Source organism: Mesoplodon bidens (assembly GCF_964165515.1).
Source record: "Mesoplodon bidens genome assembly, chromosome: 7".
NCBI lineage: Eukaryota > Metazoa > Chordata > Mammalia > Artiodactyla > Ziphiidae > Mesoplodon > Mesoplodon bidens.
This window is the reverse complement of record NC_138164.1, coordinates 1,903,098-1,924,043: the sequence shown is the minus strand read 5'-3', so window position 1 is coordinate 1,924,043 and position 20,946 is coordinate 1,903,098. Positions and strand designations below refer to the sequence as shown.

General features: G+C 41.6%; 1 protein-coding gene across 2 annotated transcripts in view; it reads right to left on the bottom strand.

Moving 5' to 3' along the window:
- Nucleotides 1-20,946, bottom strand: part of OPCML (opioid binding protein/cell adhesion molecule like) — a gene marked incomplete at both ends in the record, with an annotated part of 1,087,629 nt that overhangs the window by 204,769 nt on the left and 861,914 nt on the right. For both annotated transcript variants that reach the window (XM_081240616.1, XM_081240617.1), the window contains one exon: nucleotides 17,424-17,656. In XM_081240616.1, coding sequence (XP_081096742.1) covers nucleotides 17,424-17,656 — 233 coding nt within the window. The remainder of the gene's footprint in view (nucleotides 1-17,423; nucleotides 17,657-20,946) is intronic.

The following is a 20,946-nucleotide window of genomic DNA, read 5'->3' as shown; positions in this document are numbered from 1 at the left end:
GAAGAAGAGAAAAAGAAAGGGACTGAGAAAATATTTGAAGAGGTTATAGTTGAAAACTTCCCTAATATGGGAAAGGAAATAGTTAATCAAGTCCAGGAGGCACAGAGAGTCCCATACAGAATAAATCCAAGGAGAAATACGCCAAGACACATATTAATCAAACTGTCAAAAATTAAACACAAAGAAATCATATTAAAAGCAGCAAGGGAAAAACAACAAATAATACACAAGGGAATCCCCATAAGGTTAACAGCTGACCTCTCAGCAGAAACTCTACAAGCCAGAAGGGAGTGGCAACATAATTAAAGTGATGAAGGAGACAAACCTGCAACCAAGATTACTCTACCCAGCAAGGATCTCATTCAGATTTGATGGAGAAATTAAAACCTTTACAGACAAGCAAAAGCTGAGAGAGTTCAGCACCACCAAATCAGCTTTACAAAAAATGCTAAAGGAACTTCTCTAGGCAAGAAACACAAGAGAAGGAAAAGACCTACAATAACGAACCCAAAACAATTAAGGAAATGGGAATAGGAACATACATATCAATAATTACCTTAAATGTAAATGGACTAAATGCTCCCACCAAAAGACACAGATTGGCTGAATGGATACAAAAACAAGACCCATATATATGCTGTCTACAAGAGACCACTTCAGACCTAGAGACACATTAAGACTGAAAGTAAGGGGATGCAAAAAGTTATTCCATGCAAATGGAAATCAAAAGAAAGCTGGAGTAGCAATTCTTATATCAGACAAAATAGACTTTAAAATAAAGACTATTAGAAGAGACAAAGAAGGACACTGCATAATGATAAAGGGATTGATCCAAGAAGAAGATATAACAATTGTAAATATTTATGCACCCAACATAGGAGCACCTCAATACCTAAGGCAAATACTAATAGCCATAAAAGGGGAAATCAACAATAACACATTCATAGTAGGGGACTTTAACACCCCACTTTCACCAATGGACAGATCATCCAAAATGAAAATAAATGAGGAAACACAAGCTTTAAATGATACATTAAACAAGATGGACTTAAATGATATTTATAGGACATTCCATCCAAAAACAACAGAATACACATTTTTCTCAAGTGCTCATGAAACATTCTCCAGGATAGATCATATCTTGGGTCACAAATCAAGCCTTGGTAAATTTAAGAAAATTGAAATTGTATCAAGTATCTTTTCCGACCACAATGCTATGAGACTAGACATCAATTACAGGAAAAGATCTGTAAAAAATATAAACACATGGAGGCTAAACAATACACTACTCAATAATGAACTGATCACTGAAGAAATCAAAGAGGAAATAAAAAAATACCTAGAAACAAATGACAATGGAGACAAAACGACCCAAAACCTATGGGACGCAGCAAAAGCAGTTCTAAGGGGGAAGTTTATAGCAATACAATCCCACCTTAAGAAACAGGAAACATCTCGAGTAAACAATCTGACCCTGCACCTAAAGCAATTAGAGAAAGAAGAACAAAAAAAACCCAAAGTTAGAAGAAGGAAAGAAATCATAAAGATCAGATCAGAAATAAATGAAAAAGAAATGAAGGAAACAATAGCAAAGATCAATAAAACTAACAGCTGGTTCTTTGAGAAGATAAACAAAACTGATAAACCATTAGCCAGACTCATCAAGAAAAAAAGGGAGAAGACTCAAATCAATAGAATTAGAAATGAAAAAGGAGAAGTAACAACTGACACTGCAGAAATACAAAAGATCATGAGAGACTACTACAAGAAACTCTATGCCAAAAACATGGACGACCTGGAAGAAATGGACAAATTCTTAGAAATGCACAACCTGCCAAGACTGACTCAGGAAGAAATAGAAAATATGAATAGACCAATCACAAGCACTGAAATTGAAACTGTGATTAAAAATCTTCCAACAAACAAAAGCCCAGGACCAGATGGCTTCACAGGTGAATTCTATCAAACATTTAGAGAAGAGCTAACACCTATCCTTCTCAAACTCTTCCAAAATATAGCAGAGGGAGGAACACTCCCAAACTCATTCTACGAGGCCACCATCACCTTGATACCAAAACCAGGCAAGGATGTCACAAAGAAAGAAAACTACAGGCCGATATCACTGATGAACATAGATGCAAAAATCCTCAACAAAATACTAGCAAACAGAATCCAACAGCACATTAAAAGGATCATACACCATGATCAAGAGGGGTTTATTCCAGGAATGCAAGGATTCTTCAATATAAGCAAATCAATCAATGTGATACACCATATTAACAAATTGAAGAAGAAAAACCATATGATCATCTCAATAGATGCAGAGAAAGCTTTCGACAAAATTCAACACCCATTTATGATAAAAACCCTGCAGAAAGTAGGCATAGAGGGAACTTTCCTCAACATAATAAAGGCCATATATGACAAACCCACAGCCAACATCGTCCTCTCTGGTGAAAAACTGAAACCATTTCCACTAAAATCAGGAACAAGACAAGGCTGCCCACTTTCACCACTCTTACTCAACTTAGTTTTGGAAGTTTTAGCCACAGCAATCAGAGAAGGAAAGGAAATAAACAGAATCCAAATTGGAAAAGAAGAAGTAAACCTGTCACTGTTTGCAGATGACATGATACTATACATAGAGAATCCTAAAGATGCTACCAGAAAACTACTAGAGCTAATCAATGAATTTGGTAAAGTAGCAGGATACAAAATTAATGCACAGAAATCTCTGGCATTCCTGTACACTAATGATGAAAAATCTGAAAATGAAATCAAGAAAACACTCCCATTTACCATTGCAACAAAAAGAATAAAATATCTAATAATAAACCTACCTAAGGAGACAAAAGACCTGTATGCAGAAAATAAGACACTGATGAAAGAAATTAAAGATGATACAAATAGATGGAGAGATATACCATGTTCCTGGATTGGAAGAATCAATATTGTGAAAATGACTCTACTACCCAAAGCAATCTACAGATTCAATGCAATCCCTATCAAACTACCACTGGCATTTTTCACAGAACTAGAAAAAATAATTTCAAAATTTGTTTGGAAAAACAAAAGACCCTGAATAGCCAAAGCAATCTTGAGAACGAAAAATGGAGCTGGAGGAATTAGGCTCCCTGACTTCAGACTATACTACAAAGCTACAGTAATCAAGACAGTGTGGTACTGGCACAAAAACAGAAAGATAGATCAATGCAACAGGATAGAAGGCCCAGAGATAAACCCACGCACATATGGTCAACTTATCTTTGATAAAGGAGGCAGGAATGTACAGGGGAGAAAGGACAGCCTCTTCAATAAGTGGTGCTGGGAAAACTGGACAGGGACATGTAAAAGTATGAGATTAGATCATTCTCTAACACCATACACAAAAATAAGCTCAAAATGGAGTAAAGACCTAAATGTAAGGCCAGAAACTATCAAACACTTAGAAGAAAACATAGGCAGAACACTCTATGACATAAATCACAGCAAGATCCTTTTGGACCCACCTCCTAGAGAAATGGAAATAAACACAAAAATAAACAAATGGGACCTAATGAAACTTCAAAGCTTTTGCACAGCAAAGGAAACCATAAACAAGACCAAAAGACAACCCTCAGAATGGGAGAAAATATTTTCAAATGAAGCAACTGACAAAGGATTAATCTCCAAAATTTATAAGCAGCTCATGCAGCTCAATAGCAAAAAAACAAACAACCCAATCCAAAAATGGGCAGAAGACTTAAATAGGCATTTCTCCAAAGAAGATACACAGGCTGCCAACAAACACATGAAAGAATGCTCAACATCATTAATCATTAGAGAAATGCAAATCAAAACTACAATGAGATATCCTCTCACACCAGTCAGAATGGTCATCATCAAGAAATCTAGAAACAATAAATGCTGGAGAGGGTGTGGAGAAAAGGGAACACTCTTGCACTGCTGGTGGGAATGTGAATTGGTACAGCCACTCTGGAGAACATTATGGAGGTTCCTTAAAAAACTAAAAATAGAACTACCATATGACCCAGCAATCCCACCACTAGGTATATACCCTTAGAAAACCAAAATTCAAAAAGAGACATGTACCAAATTGTTCATTGCAGCTCTATTCACAATAGCCCGGAGCTGGAAACAACCTAAGTGTCCATCATTGGATGAATGGATAAAGAAGATGTGGCACATATATACAATGGAATATTACTCAGCCATAAAAAGAAACGAAACTGAGCTATTTGTAATGAGGTGGTTAGACCTAGAGTCTGTCATACAGAGTGAAGTAAGTCAGAAAGAGAAAGACAAATACCGTATGCTAACACATATATATGGCATTTAAGAAAAAAAATGTCATGAAGGACCTAGGGGTAAAACAGGAATAAAGACACAGACCTACTTGAGAATGGACTTGAGGATACGGGGAGGGGGAAGGGTAAGCTGTGACAAAGCGAAAGAGAGGCATGGACATATATACAGTACCAAACGTAAGGTAGATAGATAGTGGGAAGCAGCCGCATAGCACAGGGGGATCAGCTCGGTGCTTTGTGACCGCCTGGATGGGTGGGATAGGGAGGGTGGGAGGGAGGGAGATGCAAGAGGGAAGGGATGTGGGAACAGATGTATATGTATGACTGATTCACTTTGTTATAAAGCAGAAACTAATTAAAAAATTAATTAATCAATTAAAAAAAAATAAAAAGATCATACAGCAAGTAGCCAAACCAGGAGTTGAAGTTTTCATGCCTCTTACCTAGAGGCAGCCTGGTAAATGCATTTCGTTCTGTATGTGTTTGAATTAAGGCTTATGCTTATCAATAACACTGCCTTTTCTGTTGGATTAGCCTGGATATGACGGCACCTGGAAAACACAAGCCCAACCATGAGTCTGCAGAGATGGGATCAGTTCTCACTGGTATGGGGGGTGGTGGGAGGCAGGAGAGAGTGGGGATCAGGAGCCTTCCTGAGCCTGAGTTCCACACCAGTGACTGCATCAGTCTCTCCCTGCCTCGCGTGGAGGCCAAGCTGAGCGAGATGCAGCAAAGCAGCAGGGGAGCAGTGGAGAGAACCCCAGGGTGTCATGGGCACAGAGGTGCTTGCACTGGAGCAGCCTGGCCATGGTTCCCCACGTCCCTGAGGGGAGGCATTCTGCATGCGCTGAGCCCTGGGCTGGGCTTCCCCGTACTCCTTCCTCTCAACCCGTCCCACCTCCTCTGCTCCCTTGCCTCCCACCACATCCTCCATCTGTAGCTGTGGCCTTCTGCAGGCACCTTCAGTCTCCTACAAGCTTTCCCTTGTCACCTTTTCTTCTAAATCATCTTGGCCCAAGCCCCAGGCTCCTTCCCTCCACTTCCCTGGGCCACTTAGACTCCTATCAAGAGAAACAGCAGGTGTCCCACCACCGCCATGCCCCTCTCTTTCAACAAGCTCAGTGTGACCTGCTTTGGAGAGCTCTGTACCAAGAAGTGCAGTGGGCACTGTTCATAGTAAATTAAGTATAAAAATCTCTATCCTGAACCAAAAACTGGCTGTTCACTCTGTATCTGAGGGAGGGCCGCCAAATTTCTCATCCTGGAGCAACCTGCACCTTGAAAATGGCCAACATCTGGACTATTATTAGATCTCAGGCCACAGCAGGACCCTTGTAAACACTCCGTCCCATTTAGATGTCCCCTTTGGCATATTTGAGACACACAGGGTCTCTTCTGCCAACCTATAAATTCATCTAAAATCTGTGCTTCTCCGTGAAAAATTCTAATGACTGAAAGAGCTGATAACAATACTGTAATTCACGATTATCTCTACTATAAGGTAGGGCTTATTCTTTTCAATACTGACCTCAATTAAGGTGACATTATGAGGGCAGCCTTTCTGCAGCTCTGTTAATCACCATTCACACATCAAGCATAGGGAACTCCGCTCTGCTTTCAGCTACCAATAAACCAATAATAAAACTCCAGCTCCTGGGAGACACAGGGCTCCCTTACCTAGGGATTTTAGATCACCCAGGTAGCTGTTATGTCATTTCTGAGAGGGGAAAAAACCTATCTGAACAGAAACTAAGAAGGAATTAAGAAGATAATAAAGAAAAAAGTGAGAAGAAAGAGGAAGAATTGGAAGGAGGGTAAAAATCTCTATTCCAACAGAATCTTCTTCTAAAGCTGTTGATGATTAGGAGAGGATTAGGCAGCTCACATTCCAGCTATATTAAATTAAATCCCAGGCCCCTTTCCTCAGACACACACAGGCCTGAGAACATCAATCCTATCATGACAAAATAGCCCTCGGGAAAAGGAATCCTCCTGGCAGCGTGCCATCCCGCTCTTATAAACTGTTAGCCATGGTAATGAACCAGTCCAAGAGGCATATTAATAATGACATGAAGAGACACATTTATTGTTGATTGTTGAGATGGTGGCAGATTTATTGCCAGCGTGCCAGGAGGGAGGGCCTGGCCCAGCAACGGTGCAATTAAAAACAAATTGAATACAGGACAAAGAATCAATAATCTAACAGGGCAACTTTTCATTTGCAAAATACAAATATAAATTAATTGACCTGAACACAGTTGCTAACTGGTCATTAATGTGTGCTTGCTGGCCAATCAGGGTGTGTCATTGATGCCATCATGTTGATTGCAGCAGGCTGAGGGGTGCCCTTTTAGCTGCCTGCCAAGGCTGCCCTCTGGGCCATCCTGTTTGGGGTGATTTCCAATGTCACTAAAAAACATGGCTGTGTCGGATCTTTCCCCTGAAGCTCTAAATTACAGAATTTTAAAAAAGGTTTCACTAAGAACTTCTTTATTCAGTAGAAATAAATGCTTTTGGTGCCTGCCTATACAGTGATCTGTCCTAAGCATGGGAGAAGGTAATAAATCCAAGGTGGATGACACGCTTTGTGGTATGGTCTCCAATAACCTCCAGATTAGGACATTTGCCATTATTTTCATGGATTAGTAACACTTAATATAAATTTGTTAAAGAGCTATCTATATGGTCTTGCCAATTCTGATTGCAATCCCTAACCTGTGACCATATTAAAAATAATAGCGCCAACTCTGGCTTTTGCTTTCAAGGAAAAATCTAGGTGTGGGAAAAAGTTAGATCCACCAATAGCTGAAATATAAAATGAGAAGTTACAGGTAGCATAAGGAAGTGCAGGTAAAGGTTTGGAATTCCAAAGAAAGCCTTTGGCTTTGGGGATTTAGCCACTCTCAAACTGTACTGTTCAATATGATAGCCACTAGCATGTGTGGCTATTTTTAATTAAATTAATTAAAATGAAATAATACTGACAATTCACTAGCCACATCTCTAGTTCTTGGATGCGCAGGCTCAGCAGCCATGGCTCATGGGCCCAGCTGCTCTGCGGCATGTGGGATCTTCCCGGACCGGGGCACAAACCCGTGTCCCCTGCATCGGCAGGCAGACTCTCAACCACTGCGCCACCAGGGAAGCCCACATCGCTAGTTCTTAATAGCCCCTTATGGCTAATGGCTACCATGTCAGACAATGCAGATATAGGACACTTCCATCATCACAGAAAGGTCCATGGGACAGTCCTGCTCTATAGGGTCTGTAGAACTTGGATATCCAGAGAAAAGAACATTCAAGACAGATAGATTGTCTGAGAAATGGAAAAGAATGCAGGGCACTGGGGGCGGACGTTTTACAAGGACAAGTTTGGCTAAGTTCTGTGTAGGATATAAAAATGGAAGAATAGAAAGTAACAGTGACAAAGGAGGTCTGACCTTGAACTGTTGAGCACTTGGAAAAGTGATCTAAGATGTTTTGACTTTACAGTATTCTCAAAAGGGAGTAATTGACATTACAAGCAGGAGGAAGTGACATGATCTGGTATGTGCATCAGGAATATTTAGACAACAGTGTTAAAATGAATTATAAGGACCCAGAGACTGAGGACGGGGTAGCAATTAGGACGTGGCAGTGAAAAGTCACCAGAGTGTAAGATGCCACACTTTTATGGTTGTGGTTGTGGGAACAGAAAGAGAATGACTTTATTGGACATGACATCTGCTTTGATAGAGAAGCAAGAGAAAAAGAAAGTCAACACTTGAGCCATTGTTTTATACAAGGCTGGTGTGTCCATGAATATAAATGTGAATTACAAGAGGAGGAACAGATTTTGGAGCGAAGAAAAGTCCAATGTGGGACACAGTGAAATATGTATGGGACACCCACCTTGAAGAGTTCAGGAAAGAATCGGAAAGAAGAGACTAGAATAAGGGAAGACATTAAGAAGTAGAAAGGTGGAGTTCAGAGTCACTGATACAGACTTGATATTAACTCCAAGGAGGAAGTCATAATCACGAAGACACATAAAGTAGGAGGAGAGGAAAAGGTTTAAGGAGGCCAGATCCTGACTGCAGAGATATTAGACTGAAGTCCTTTAAACAGAGATAACCTGACAAGGCAAGCATGTGCCTTGTAAATGTACAGGTGTGTCAGTCTGGCCTGAGACATTTAAAATGGAGGGAATGAAGAGGACATTCCACGTAGAGGTTAAGTGCTGCCTTTCCCTATAGACTAAGCAGAGCTCGAATCACGGCTCTGTACCTCTCAGCTCTTGACCTAGGGCAAGTTCCTCAGCCTCTCTGAGCCTCGGTTTCCTCATTCAAAAAATTAGTAAAATGCATCTCATTCTCTTGGGTTAATGGGGAAATAGAACTAGATCGTGTCTGTAAAGTGACTGCTATGCTTGGTACTCAGCCTTGACAACCACGGTTTATAATTATTCTAAGACACATCTTTGACTGCTTTCCTTGTGATTATTTTACTTCACTTCTATTGCTCTTCAATTTCTGAATCTATAGAGGAGAATGATTAGTGAAGAGAATGATTAGTGAAGAGAATAGTCAAAGGCTTTTTGATACCTTGATGAGAAGCCAAAGTAGGAATAAGTACAAATGTTAGGTATTGGTGCTAAGACACTGTGTTTCAGGTAAAACTTGTTAACGAGGGGCTCACAACCAGGCTTTGGAATGCAAGTCAGACTCTTCAAATATGTGTCTACGTGCTGCATGTAGGGAAATATCACCACTCTAAATTCACAGATTACTCTGATGCTAAGCCATGACTATAACTAAACCTGTGGGTGGTGAAGTTTGAAATCTTAGGTGGGATTCTGACTACATGAGAGTCATGATGAACTTTAAACTATTGGGAGAATTTATGAACATTTACTAACTTACCCTTCTTCAAAAGTGTGCCTGCTTCCCCTGCTGACAGCACTGGGAAAGCTCTCTTTGTATTTACTTGCGCTGTTGACAGCTGAGGCTCTTAGGACACAAGCTGAGATCACCATGCAAATTGACTAGAACATAACAGGCATTTCATTTCCTCCTGCATCTCCACATCAGTTATGGTTTTGAGAACAGACTTCATGACTGTTCTGTTTATTTAGTTCTTTTGCAAATAAGGCAAATGACAGCTCCAGACCCCACCACTTCTCTTTCTGCTCCTGTATGTATCCCAAACCAGGTGCCAGGACTGACAGCACCATCTTGGATCATGCCAAGAGTCTCTGCTGTGGCCTCCAAGCAAGCTCATGCACTTTGATGCATCCACTCAAAGCCAGGAATCTCACACAGTACTGTTGCCCTCTTGGCAGACAGGGTCGAACCATCTTCAGCTCTGACTATGAGTCCATCAAATTTAGCTTTGGTCTCATTCAGCTTGGAACACCGTTAACTATTGCTATTCCTATAATTAAAAGTTTATAAGTGTTAAAGGAGGAATTGAGCAGATATCCGCCAGCCCCTTACTAGAGGGAGGATGGACCTGCACATTTAATGGAATTCCAGGGGCCACAAAAGAAGTAGTTATGAAAACTGCAAAAGCTGTGCGTGTGTGTGTGTGTGTGTGTGTGTTATAACGTTAGTTTCTAAGCAGAGCAGAACAAAGCCCCATATCTCTCCTCACAATAATGGGAGTAGAGGCTTGATAAAATGAGAAATATTCTTTCTACAAAATGTGTTTCGTACAGTGTTGTCAGCAACTAACTACACATGATGTCATGAAAGACATGATAACCTATGGGATTGGGGAGAGGTAAATACTAATTCGATTTCAGCTACAGGACATGTCAGATTCAGACAATGTCTGAGTAACACAATGAGGAAAGGGACAGGACAGTTGCAGGGAGAGTGTGAGTATGAGTGTGGGTCTCATTCCAACCCTGAGGCCGGGCTAGAGGGAGCCTGCAGGGGGACTCCCTTCTTATGAAGGATGACTCGTGAAGTGCCTTCCTCGGCTGGGTACAGAGGGCATTCTGAGGGCACTGACTTCAATCCAGATTCCTTCTAAGTTGTAATTGCTTTCTTAGTTTACCCAACCCTGAAATTAGGAATCTTAGTATATATATATACACCATCGGATGTGGGTTGTGGAGTTTACAAATATCACGTGAAGCAGGAAAGGAAAGGATGTCTTTCATATATATCTGTTAATAAACACACATACACACACAGGATTAAGATTAAGGTGTGCATGTGTGTACCTGAAGGAAATCAATTACATTCAATTGTATTCTTCACCCCAGAATAAGAAGCCAGGAAGGGAACGTCCCAGAGACACAGGTCCGGATGTGAGGAGCAGAGCTCAGCCTGGGGAGGGAGTTTTCTGACGCCCAATCTTGATCTTTTCCACATTCCCACCCTGCCTCTGTGAAGAGTAAGTGTGATTATAATTTAAAATAGAGGCCGAATAAATTAAATTTATTTCAGGTTGACTGCCTGCTTTTCTTTAGGCCCACAATTATGCATGTTAATTTAAATAATTATTTAAAGATTATTTGGGAAAAGAGGGGAAAATAGCAGAGAAAAAGAGGTGAGTAACAAAGGAAGGGTTAGAAATAGGTAGGTCCGGGCTTCCCTGGTGGCGCAGTGGTTGGGAACCCACCTGCTGATGCAGGGGACACGGCTTCGACCCTGGTCTGGGAAGATCCCACATGGTGTGGAGCAACTAAGCCCGTGCGCCACAACTACTGAGCCTGCGCTCTAGAGCCCGTGAGCCACAACTACTGAAGCCCATGCGCCTAGAGCCCATGCTCCGCAACAAGAGAAGCCACCACAATGAGAAGCCCGTGCACCTCAACGAAGAGTAGCCCACGCTCGCCGCAACTAGAGAAAGCCCACACACAGCAACGAAGACCCAACGCAGCCAAACACAAGTAAATAAAATAAATAAATTTATTTAAAAAAAATAGGTAGGTCATTGCAAAAGTGTGACCCGTGGGCAGGTGTGCCTCCCTTTACCTGCTGGGATGGTCCACCAGGTGCCCGGCCCCCATCCACCCCAACCAGCCTTAGCCAGGCCCCCTCTTCTCCACAACCATCTTCTCAGGAACCACCTTTCTCAGTAGCACCTCAGAACTTCTATATTTTTTTCACAAATAGTAACATCCGCCTGCCCTTTTACTTAGCTATGAGTTAGCAATCTGGCCTGTGAACCCAACACTGGGTCTAGAATTAAAACCCCTTCATTGCAGCACTACTGACAATCGCCAAGACATGGAAGCAACCTAAATGTCTATCAACAGATGAATGGTTAAAGAAGATATGGTACATACATACAATGGAATATTAGCCATAAAAAAGAATGAAATAACGCCATTTGCGGCAACATGGATGGACCTAGATTATCATACTAAGGGAAGTAAGCCAGACACAGAGAAAGACAAATATCATATGATATCATTTATATGTGAAATCTTAAAAGAATGATACAAATGAACTTATAAACAAACAAAAATAGACTCACAGACACAGAAAACAAACTTATGGTTACCAAAGGGGAAAGGGGGGAATAAATCAGGGGGTTGGGATTAACATACCCACACTACTATCTATAAAACAGATAACCAATAAGGACCTATTGCATAGCACAGGGAGCTCAATATTTTGTAATAACCTGTAAGGGAAAAACTGTATATGTATAACTGAATCACTTAGCTATACACCTGAAGCTAACACAACATTGTAAGTCAACTATTCAAGTAAAAATACAACTCCTGGTGTTAAGAGGTGCTTCACCACTTGCTAGCCAGTGTAACTTGGACAAATCACGTCAGCTCTCTGAATCTCAGGTTCTTTTCTTGGAATGTGGTGATTTTCTGTTCTGTCTCCCAGGGCTTCAATGAAGAATAATCAGAAGAGATCATGCATGCAGAGGGCTTTAACTGTGTGTGTTTTGATAGCTTTTACCTAGAGACAAGCCTAGTGAAGGGAATTTAAACCTTTTAGTGGCTCTATCATCTTTGGGCAAGTTTTTACTCGTTTTGAGCTTCAGTTTTCTTATTTGTAAGATGTGACTATGGCGTAAACCTTTCAGGGATGTTGTGAGGATCAACTGAGATCAGTTTACACTCAATGTGCCCAGTGCAGAGGTTGGCTGACACTCAGCGAAACCTAGGGCTGGACTGGGTGGAGAATCAGACTTCTCTACCTGCTAAACTAAACCTTGGGTACCAAGTATTCTCACCTGAACTGACTCCAGGCTCAAAGCCCCAAAGTCTTTGAAGACATAGAAATTGCGTAGGCTTGTTCACATCATTCATCCTTTCTAGCCCTTTGCCTAAAATTGGGCTTAGCAAGAATAGTTTGCTCCAGAAAGGAAGTGTCTGGCAGTAAACAGATTTTTGGACTAGCCTAGAGAGCAGATAGAGATACCAACAGCCAAGGAGAAAGGATGCCAGGTCTTCCTGTCTATCGCTCCCTGACAGTGACAACTACTGTGACGATATCCATACATTCCAGAATGCTGAAGAGTTCATGACAATCAGAGTGACGATTAGATTCTGGATTCTCAAAGGGCCAGCGTTTTCAGTATGTACATAGGGGAAAGAGGTAACATTTAGAATGTGTGTCCCTGGAGGGATGAGCTACCGGTAAATTAATTATCTTCTTCTTTGCCTCTCCCTCAACCTCTCTCCATCATCTTTTGGGGCTCTGGCACCCCACTCCTGCTCCCCTGCTGCTCATTTTCTTTCTTGAGTTTTGTCCACAATTTCTGCTAGTACAGTGAAATATCAGTAGCAGGAAAAAGAGGGAAAAAAGAAAGGATAACTGGTAAATTCCCATGGATCTAGATTAGAAGAATCACCTTGGATGTGGTTGGCAGTGGTGGGGGGTGGCCTATGCTGGAGGCACACTGAGCGTGGAGTTGCATGGCTGGGGTACAGACCCAGCACAGCTGCTGACTCACAGGGCACCCTGGCCAGTCTCTTAACTTCTGTGAGCTGCAGTGATCTCATGCAAAATGGAGATAACAGTCACTGCCCTGAAGCCTCCCAGGGCTTGTTGTGAGGGTCACATGAGCCAAAGATTGTGACCAGTGCTGTAAAGTACTAAATAAACACACGGAAGTCATGCGATCGCTGTTAGAACATATCTCTTGGCTTGTCACATGGAAGACCTCATCCCTCTAAGGACCTTTTCCCAATTACTGGCCACTCCAAGTCATCTGGCCAACCTGACTCATCCCCTGCCCCTATCTGCCTGAAGGGGCTTTATGATCACTGCCTTCTTATGCCTTTTCATTTGCTGTATCCATCTGTCCTGTGTTCATTTTACAAACATTTGCTGAATGCCTAGGAACCCTCAGACAGTGTGCTATGTACTGGGGCTCCTGCTGTTCTCAAGTAGGAAGAGTTAATCTCACAAAATTTACCTCCTCTCATGCTAGTAAATTCACGATAAATCTCAAACAAACCCCTTCTTGTCGAGTTACACCTGTTTCTTGGTTCTATAACACCTGTGTAATGTCTGTGTTTTCTTTATCCCTAAAGCTCACAAGCCTAACACTTTCCTCTCCCAGCGGCTCAGGATCCTAACTCTGCAATCACTAGTGGGAACATCTAACATTTCCCCAAACTCAAAAAGGGAGGTGATATCCTTTTAATTCTTCCTATTTCAAGATATTGGGATTAATCCTCTCAATTTCCCTTGGATGATACCTCTTGAAGGAAGCTTCTCCATTCCTACAGGGAGACCCACAATCTGCTGTCCTCACACCTTCTGTGAGGTGTGCCCTCACACCTGAGTGATGGGCATGACCTCTTGCCCATCCCATGCCTCCATCTCCTTTATGGCACTCCCTCCCACACAGGGCTGCCAGATTGGTTTTCCTGCCCTGACTAATCTGAGCCCCTTGTTCCGGATTTCCTTAACACCTCGGTACACAGTCACAGCCTCACCGTCATGCACCAGGGACACAGTCACAGCCTCACCGTCACGCACCAGGGACACAGTCACAGCCTCACCGTCACGCACCAGGGACACAGTCACAGCCTCACTGTCACGCACCAGGAACACAGTCACAGCCTCACCGTCACACACCAGGGACACAGTCACAGCCTCACCCTCACGTGGCACCTTAAAGTTATCCCTTCAGTGGCCAAGATGTACCTTGGGGACCAGTGATGCTATTTTAACAAAAGCAGCTTCTTCCCTTAAAGAGAAGGACTAGGAAACTAATCCCATCAGATATGTAGAAAGGCCTTATAAACCAGGAAAGGACAGGCTTTGAGGTAGTGTTAGAGCAGCTCTCACTTACTCACCTTGCAGGAGGAGGGAGCAACAAAGCCTAGACCCCATGGGATTGCCCTTCTGCTAATGACACTTGTCTGGCAGAGGTGATGAGATTGTAACAATCTCAAATGGACAGAAGATAAATACCATACACACACACACACACACACACATATGCAGATAGACAAGTTGCAGCTTGGAAATTTTTCAGTTTTTCTCATTGCAAAATCAATACCCATCAGCAGTTTGAAATTAAAGGCAGGATTAGACCTCAGTTTTATACATGCCTTATTGTATTCCAAAAGCTTTCTACTCGGTCAGATAAATCTTCTTTAAGAGGATTAGGAAACTTTCATTATCTTTAACCTGAACTAACACTAAGTCTGAAAAATTAATCTATAGACTGGACAAAAGCCGATAGCTGCTGGGAAAGAGGAGACGTCTGGGCTTTTTTCTAATTGAGCCGCGGGGTCTCAGCTTCCACCCACTGGAAACTCAACTGATTCCCCAAGGAAGAACGGCTCCCTGAGCTCCTTATTTGAGCCTCTCAGTAAGTGTAAAGCTCAGTCTGCTGAGGTTCCCAAGAGGAGTTGCTCCCCTTCCTCCTCTGCCCTCCTGATCTTTGCATTGCATTGCCTGGAGCTACAGAAGTTGCTCGGCCTAAAGCGTGGAGACTTGAGGACGTCACCTCTGGGATGAAGGACTCCCCTGCCCTGCTTCTTGCCTCTTCCCAGAGTCTTTCTGACCCAAAGCTCTGAGGCCCCACTGGCTTTCACATCCAGCCCCAGGAATTACTCCAAGCTTCTTACGAAGAACATATCCCTGAAGCTCTGTACCACAAGCCCTTTATGGCCTGTATTGGCTTTGACACACTTACACAGTCTGTCTTCTTCCCTGAAAAGTGATAGCCTTGCTCTGCTTGAGTCTGTTTCTGTACAGGGCCTGACAGTTCTTTTTTTTTTTTCTTTCAGTGACGAATTTCCTGAATTTGAAGATAACATTGTTGTCAAGGCCACGGAGGCGCCACGGAGGCGTTACTTCCCATGCCGAGAATTTCTGCTCCTCTGGAGCCAAGCCCAGGTGGCAGGCGGGTGGTGAGAGCTTGAGTTCCCTTGTTTTCTGCAGACATCCCCGCTCGTCTCAGACGACTGATCCCAGTGAGGGTCTCCACCAGCCTCTGAGGAGAAGCATCAGCCATGACACTTGTCTTTATCTCCAGATGGCAGGCCGTCTTGTAGCTTCCAAGCAGATCATCCCCAAGCCATACCCCTAGTGGGACATGGATGGAGAACAGACACAGCGGAGCACGGGTGTCCTCGTGTAGCAGGCAGATGTGGGAGTCTGGGAGCGTGTGGGTGAGAGAAGGGCTTAGAGGTTGAACAGAGGCAAGGTTTCAGCACTATGGCGGCACCAGGGCCTGCCGGGAGCCAGGGCTGTAGCAGACAGACCTCTGGTCCAGCTCAGGCCATTACCACAGTGTGCAGAGCCAAAGCCCCAGATGCTCTGCTAGCAAAGAGCTGTTCCAGACAAAAGAAAAGAATGGCCACCTTGATTTGCACACGTGACCAAAGCACGAAAAGACTCTAACCCCTACTCAAACTTCCCATGACAGCATCTGAGATGAGCAAAATTATATTTTCTAGAAAGGCAGGAATGAGGGAATCCATATTAGCTAAGCAAGAATGCCATACACATTTCAGAAACTGAAAAAAAAATAAAACCCATTGGATCAACTGCAGATGGGATCTCATAAAAGGCAGTTACTGACACTAAGTCACACACAGGGACTCTTTCTGAGCTCAAGGCATGGCTACGAGACATCAGCATAGGGGACACTGAGAAAGGTCCACTCAAACCTCTCCTTTGGTGGAGGAAGGATATGTCATAGGGGGATGGGAGCTAATCTGCTCAGCACCTCATTGCTACCATGAGTGGATACCTGATAGAAATTGCTTTACATAGTGACGGGGGTGTTGGTAGGGGGCAGTTCGACATAAGGTCATTTGTAGAGCTGCCTTGTTTTAAGATGGTTCCCCAATTCTCTTGACTGCTCTCTGCATGAGTTTTTAATTCTTAACACTTAATAGTTGATATCTGAGGTTCTGACACTTCTTCAACCCCATTTTTCTCCTACAAAGTAAAATTCAAATGAAAAACTCTTAACTACTATGCCTGGGTTATACTAATTCAGACTTTTACGGGAGAATGGGAGAGAATGTTAGGGATTCCCCCCTTTCAATTACATAGATTTATTTCCAACATAGACCTGGAGATAACATTTTGACTAATATCCCTCTTGACCTCAACGCCATTGTGGGGCTAAAAGGGTGTACACGGACTCAGCAGCAATGCCAAACAACACTCAGAACCCCTTCTGGTACAGACACAACCACTAGCTATGCAAGAACAGTCATATGTCACACGATTTCACATCAATATTATTAACCTTTTATCATGAAATAAGCCTCTGAACAATAAAAGGCGCAGAGAGTAGTACCGTATCCATTTCCTAATATATCTTTTCCCAACTCCAGAGTGCTAAGTAACTAATATCTATATAATATAATATAGTATAACATAATAGATATTTCTAATATATCTTTTCCCAACTCCAGAAAGCTCAACCAGCGCAAACATGCCAAACAACCTATTAATGAGAGCAGAAGGACCAGAGAGAAAATGGAGAAACTCTGTAAAGATACTCAGTACTTAGTCAAGACCCCAGCAGGTGGAAGGAATCCAGGACAGACACTCAGTCTCTGGATTCTACAGAGGAAATGGCCTTTTGTGTCTTTCTACAGGAGTAGAAGGACAAGCTGAGATCATGCTTCCCCTGCATCACTGAGGGGAACGTGAGCCCCCTGGCCAGGCCGCCTACCTTGCACGATGAGGTGCACCCGGGAGGTTTTGGGGTGGTTGTCCGTCTGCACGGAGCAGGTGTACGGGCCTTCGTCGTACACGTCCACGTTCTGGATCATGATGCTGTACTGGGTTGGCGTGTTAACCAGTATGATCACGCGAGGGTCTATGGACCACTTGTCATTCCCGGCGTAGAGGATGGTGCTGCGGTTCAGCCAGGCCACCCGGGTGACCCGGTCATCTATGGTACATCTGTGAGTGAGGATCGGGGAGGGGAGGGAGGGAGAGAGTGTTCAGAGATTCTGTTATAAACACAGCTGTTGTCATTCAAGGGGTAAATGAAATAACATAGCCCAGTGCTAAAGGGAATGAATTATTGATAAAACTTCCTAAACAGAGGGAAACAGTGGCCTGAATCCTCCTGAAGAACTGATGCTACAAAATCATTTCTATTCGATTTAGGAGCATATTATGTGAATATCTTTGCTGTATATTTGCTTTCCATCTTATTTTTCCCCTTAGGCTTCTATGAAAATTAGTTTATATTTATTTCTCGAGCACAGTTACCAACTTGTGGGAGAAGTGGCCCAGAGCCAGAGGGGAGACGGAGTGCATCAGTATTTCAAGTAGGTCACAGATAATCCACACAGCAAATGCTTAACTTGTTGTTAAGTCAAAACTTGGACATATTTACCTCCAGACCTCCCTCGTGTCCATCATCTCCTGTACTCCTAAGCCGCCCAGAGCCCTCCAACTGCAATTGATATCACAGAGTCTGGAAAGTCATGGTACAGTGCCAGCAGTCTTTGAGGCAGTCATGGCTACCTCTTAAGATTTCAGGAGAGGGAAGGAGAAAGTGGCCAAGCAGACCACTACCCCACATACCCTAACCTACTCTTCCCAACAGTCAGAGGCTATGAATGGAGGCTACGAGCAAATGGAATTTGCTTGTCGGTGTGTATGACCTGCAGGTTATCAGGTTTAATGCAGAAATAGATACAATAGCCAGGACATGGAAGCAACCTAAATGTCCATTGACAGAGGAATGGATAAAGAAGATGTGGTATGCACATACAATGGAATATTACTCAGCCATAAAAAAACAATGATATAATGCCATTTGCAGCAACATGGATGGACCTAGAGATTATCATACTGGATTGGCCAAAAAGTTCATTTGGTTAGTGAATTTACATTGTTCGATAAAATTCTTGGTGAAAATGAAAAATATATCTTTTATTTTTGCTTAAAACCGAATGAACTTTTTGACCAAACCAATACCAAGTGAAGTAAGCCAGACAGAGAAGGCAAATATAAGATATCACTTATATGTGGAATCTAAAAAAATGATACAAATGAACTTATTTACAAAACAGAAATAGACTCACAGAAAACAAACTTATGGCTACCAAAGGGGAAGGGTGGGGGGATAAATTAGGAATTTGCGTGTAACATATACATGCTATTATATATAAAATATATAAACAACAAGGACCTACTTATAGCACAGGGAACTATTTTTTTTTTTTACAACTTTATTGGAGTATAATTGCTTCACAATGGTGTGTTAGTTTCTGCTTTATAACAAAGTGAATCAGTTATACATATACATATGTTCCTATATCCCTTACCTCTTGCGTCTCCCTCCCTCCCACCCTCCCTATCCCACCCCTCCAGGCGGTCACAAAGCACCGAGCTGATCTCTAGCACAGGGAACTATACTCAGTATTTTGTAGTAACCTATAAGGGAAAAGAATCTGAAAAAAATACATATGTATGTATAGTTGAATCATTTTGCTGTACGCCTGAAACTAAAACAACATTGTAAATCAACTTCATTTCAATAAGGAATAAATTAATTTAAGAAAAAAAAGAAAAACTAAGGTCATGTTGTCTCCTCCACAACCTTGGGGCCCTAGCTTTACTTTCTGTGCATTTTTATTCCTTCTACAGCAGCTGTCCATTTCCCTTATGAGGACTAAAGCCCTAATGGGCCCTCTCTGCTCCCCACTTTCAAAAGCATTTCTTAGGAAAAAAATATGATAAACACATTCATTCACTCTCAGTTGCAAATCACTGATATGAACTAATGTGCCAACTTTCTTAATAACAGCTGTATTTCCATGAAGATTAAATCCCTGTTTGAATGACTCCTAAAGGTTAAATTCCTACTGTACAGTGCGGCCAGCCTGGAAGTAGATGGTAAACTGGACAGAATGAAGGGTGTTGTCTTCCAGACCCTGGAACCACACACACCCAGGTGACAGTGTAGACAATATGCTTGCTTTTATTTTGGTCAATTACATAACCCTTTTCACATTTTAAGTTGACATAATATTTTTAAAGTTTAGGTAATAGTTGCAAAGGATGCATTTTTGGTCTGTGGAGATTATTCACATTTTAAAATTAAAATGTCATAATGTTCCTTTATATATATCTCTATACGAATTTAAATATCATAGCAATTTGATACTCATGATTGTCTACTTTCAAAATTCATGAACAAGCCCTTTTTTAACAGTCATAAAATGTGCATTGCTCCTTTTCTAAACTTGAACTTGTGTATCTATTATATATCCTCTGCAGGATTTTATCCTGATATAATATTTCAAGCATATTTTATGCTTGAAAATCTTTTATTGATCAGCTATCATATTTATTTGCAACAATATATATAAAGTATAAAGATTGAAATTTAAATTTCTTTCATGTTCTGTGACCGTAAAGCTCTGAATAATATTTTCTTTTAGAATGAGTTATCATTACAAAGATAATATTGATAAAATAACATAAATATATTATACATGTGGTTAAGTAATAATTAAATATAAGAAGTAAACATTTACTGGAAATATAGCTCTCAATGGGATAGACGAGGCTTTTCTGTTTATTATACCATCGATAAATATCATTATACTAGAATGAGAACTCAGGATCAATTCTATTCCTATTTTGCTTTGAAAAAAAAACAAGTTCACATAAGCAAGGAGATAGAAATGAAAACCTTGTATAGCAATGTCACTCAATTCTTTGAACCTCTTCCAAGATATATGCCAAAAACCACATAGTAATATAGCTTCAAAAATTATTTTAATGATCTCACAGCTGACAATTCAATTAATTCCTCCTTCAATTTCTTTTAAAGCAATGAATTGGAAAATACCTGACTTGCAAAGGACTTTGTAATCCAGTATTAAATTCATTCAATTTCTCAGTATCTGGACAGTATATTGCTAACATTTTACTAGGCCTTATCAAATGACTATTAAAGATGTGTTATTCTGTCACTTAGAAGCACTTTGTTTAACCCAATATGCTGAGAAAGGTGGGGAAAATTGAAATACTGTTTATTTTAATATGCCAAATCACCCTGCCCTCTGTCAGAAAACATCTCTATCTCTCTGGATTCTAATTCCAAGATAGAGAAGGTACCAGTTTTGCCATGACTTTATTACTGAAGAAAAACTGTGCCATTTCCTTCAGGACTTCTCTGCTTTACTTTGGTGGGACTCTCCCTCAAGACTGATACTCTGTTTGATGAC